Source organism: Microtus ochrogaster, unplaced genomic scaffold, assembly GCF_000317375.1.
Source record: "Microtus ochrogaster isolate Prairie Vole_2 unplaced genomic scaffold, MicOch1.0 UNK26, whole genome shotgun sequence".
NCBI classification, from domain to species: Eukaryota; Metazoa; Chordata; class Mammalia; order Rodentia; family Cricetidae; genus Microtus; species Microtus ochrogaster.
This window is the reverse complement of record NW_004949124.1, coordinates 2,125,980-2,129,017: the sequence shown is the minus strand read 5'-3', so window position 1 is coordinate 2,129,017 and position 3,038 is coordinate 2,125,980. Positions and strand designations below refer to the sequence as shown.

The window sequence follows — 3,038 nt, the reverse complement described above, 5'->3', positions numbered from 1 at the left end:
ACCAATCCCAGAAGACACCAGAAAATGGTTTTATCACAGCAGAAAATTCCTATAGCTAAGGGCTATTGGCTACAAGGCTCTTTATGGGCAGACACTCTATGACAGTGCTTTAAACAAGCAGAGGCATCAGACTTAGCCAAAAAGATTGAGAGATCTACTGAATCAGGATCGCTACAGTAACCTAGAAGCTTCTAGAGGCACCATCTCTCATCTGGTCCCACCATGGTAACATAATAGAAAGCAGTGGACCAAAAGAGCGAAGTGCCTTGTGTATGTGTGCATGTGTATTACATGTCTGTGTGCACAGGTTGGCATGTGTATGTATGTGTGTCTACATATGTAAATGGAGATTAAAAGTCAATCTCGGATGTTTTTCCTCAAGTACTGTCCGTCATGTTTTGTTTTGTTTTATTTTATTGTTGGTGTTATTGTTTTGAGACAGGGCTTTTCACTGCCTGGAAATTTCCCAGTAGACTAGACTGACTGGCTGGCTACCAAGTCCCAGAAATTCACACGATACTGCCTCTCTAGTTCTGGGATTATAAGAGTGTACTACATCTTTTTTTTTTTATTATAAGAGTGTACTCATCTTTTTTTTTTTTTACATAAGTTTTAAGGTTGAAACTCACATATTCAAGTTAAACACTTTATAAAATATGCCCATCTTCCAGCTCTGAAGTGTCTTAAAAATGATAACATTCATTTGTTTGTATGTGGTACTAGGAGTGGGGGCCTACATGTCAATGAGTGTGTGTGTGTGTGTGTGTGTGTGTGTGTGTGTACAGGTCAGAAGACAATTCGCAAGAATCAGTTCTCTCTTTCTACCACATGGGCCTGAGAGATCATAGGTAAGTCACCAGGCTTGATGGCAGGTCCCGTTACCCATTGAGCCATCTTGCCAGTCCCCTAAAGTGTCTTTTAAGATCCGATAACTGATTGGTGGTAACCTAGGATAAGGCCCCAAGGTTCCCATCTTCCTGGCTTCTTTATCCATTCTGCCACAAAGATGCCCCACCCTAATTCAATGGTGAGCTCAGCTCAGGTCCTGAGCTAGCTGAAAAAGGAGCATGAGTTAGTGAATGAAGGACAATTTCAAATATTAACTTTATTTGTTCCGAAAACCGTCGCCATTCCTCATCCCTCCATGTAGTTCTGGTACAGCAACAAGGAGTTCTTCTTTCTGGCCTCCATAAGGTGCCTTGTTTTGTAAGAAAGGGTACAGCAAACACTTCCCATCAGATCTCCATCTCCAGGTTCCATTCAGAAAACCTGGTCAGGATGGACTGTCACAATATTGCACACATGTGGGTGTTGCTGAGCCCTGCTGGTTTGTCACCTTTCCCTCCTCTTCCCTGAGTCAGTTGCTCCTGTCCTGGGGGTCTTTGCTCTACCTCCAGTCAAGGGCACCTGGTGCAGACATGGGCTGTTCACAGCCTAGGTTCCAGTTTATTTTGGTTCAGGGAAGCACCATCCCTGATCCGCAGCTGGATCTGCCTAGGGTCCTCATGAGCTCACAATGTCCCAGTGCTGGCTCATGAGCGATGACTCACAAGGGTTAACGACGACCTCTTTGCCATCCTCAGTGCTGTCTCCGAACATGTCTGTGTCCAGGCAGAGGTGGGATGCTATATGCTCGATGCGAGCACCTGTCTTCATCCATTGCTGAGGAGACAGAGGAGAGAAAAGGATAAGGTCATTGTCCCCGGATAAAGCCATGGGTTCTATGGATAATATAAATCACTTAGGAGTTATCAGAGGGGATGATACCACATGTGGTCAGCCAGAGATGTGACTTCACGGTCTCATGAAGGAAGAAAAGTGCCATTAATTATTCTGCTATGCAGCAGGGTTTTTATTTTTTATTACATTTAAAATATGTGTGTATTTACTTGTGTGTGTGTGTGTGTGTGTGTGTGTGTGTGTAGGCCAGAACACAACTTGTCAGAGTTGCCTTTCTCTTCCCATTGCCTGCATCTCCAGAATTAAACTCAGATGGGCAGGCCTGGTTGCAAGTACCTTTAACCCACTGGGCCAGCACTCCAGTTCTAGTCTTTGAAAAATGGGATTTAAAAAGTCAAAAGATACATCAGTGTTTGCTAGGAAAACTCATCAGAAGGCAATACGTTTTCCAAGGAACAGAATAGAAAATGTGAACTGAGTTAGACACAGGAGCAGAAAAAAAAGTCCATGTTCCATGTCTTTCTTTAGGAAGAAGTTAGAGGAGAAAGAGCAGATGGGGCAGATGGGGCAGTGAAGATGACAGCAGGGTCTTCTTCAAAGTCTGTGCCAAGAGCCCACAAGAAGAGATTCTCAGGCAGTGTCCCTTGATAAGGACAGAGGGATGGACTCATACCCGACTAGACACTGAGTTCTGGACTTCATAGAGACCATTGCAATGCTTGCTCCCCATGGGTTTTTTTGGGTTACATCAGCCTCCTTTTGGAGAAGAGAAGGGGAACTCTCAGATACAGTGACCCTCCATGTGCCACACTCAGCCGTCGAATGAGCTCTTGAATCTCAGGATCCATATCTGGGCAGGACACCGAGCACATTCCCAGTACACACCGCTAGAGGAATGGCGGGCATCTTGGACACAACTGACAAAGCCCAAAGTGCCGACTCACCAGTTTACATCTATGGCCCTGGCTCTTGGCTGAGAGTCCAGGTAGGTGACACAGCAGCGACAGGAATATACAAAGTGAGCTAAAGTCTGCAGACTTGCAGGTATTCACTGAGCAGTGGGGCCAGCATAGCCTCTACTACTGACTCCCTTGAGGGAGTCCTACCCCTGAATCTGAGTGGAAGGCTTCTTACTTATTAACCCTTCCTCTTTCAATATGTCCTCTCTTCTCCCTACTAGAAAAGACTTAAACCCACCCCAGTCACTTTACGGAGGCTGGATCACTCCCAATCCCACCCACCCCAGTCATATAAGGAGGCTGGACCGTTCCCAATCCCACTCACCCCAGTCACATTACAGAGGCTGGACCACCCCAATCCCACCCACCCCAGTCACATTACAGAGGCTGGACCACCCC

General features: G+C 45.9%; 1 protein-coding gene across 1 annotated transcript in view; it reads right to left on the bottom strand.

Annotated features, from left to right (window-relative positions):
* Positions 1-1,091: 1,091 nt before the first annotated feature.
* Galnt14 (polypeptide N-acetylgalactosaminyltransferase 14) overlaps positions 1,092-3,038 on the bottom strand; it is a 223,687-nt gene continuing 221,740 nt past the window's right edge. Inside the window, exon 15 of the mRNA XM_026789697.1 lies at positions 1,092-1,708. Coding sequence (XP_026645498.1) covers positions 1,504-1,708 — 205 coding nt within the window. The 3' untranslated portion in view covers positions 1,092-1,503. The remainder of the gene's footprint in view (positions 1,709-3,038) is intronic.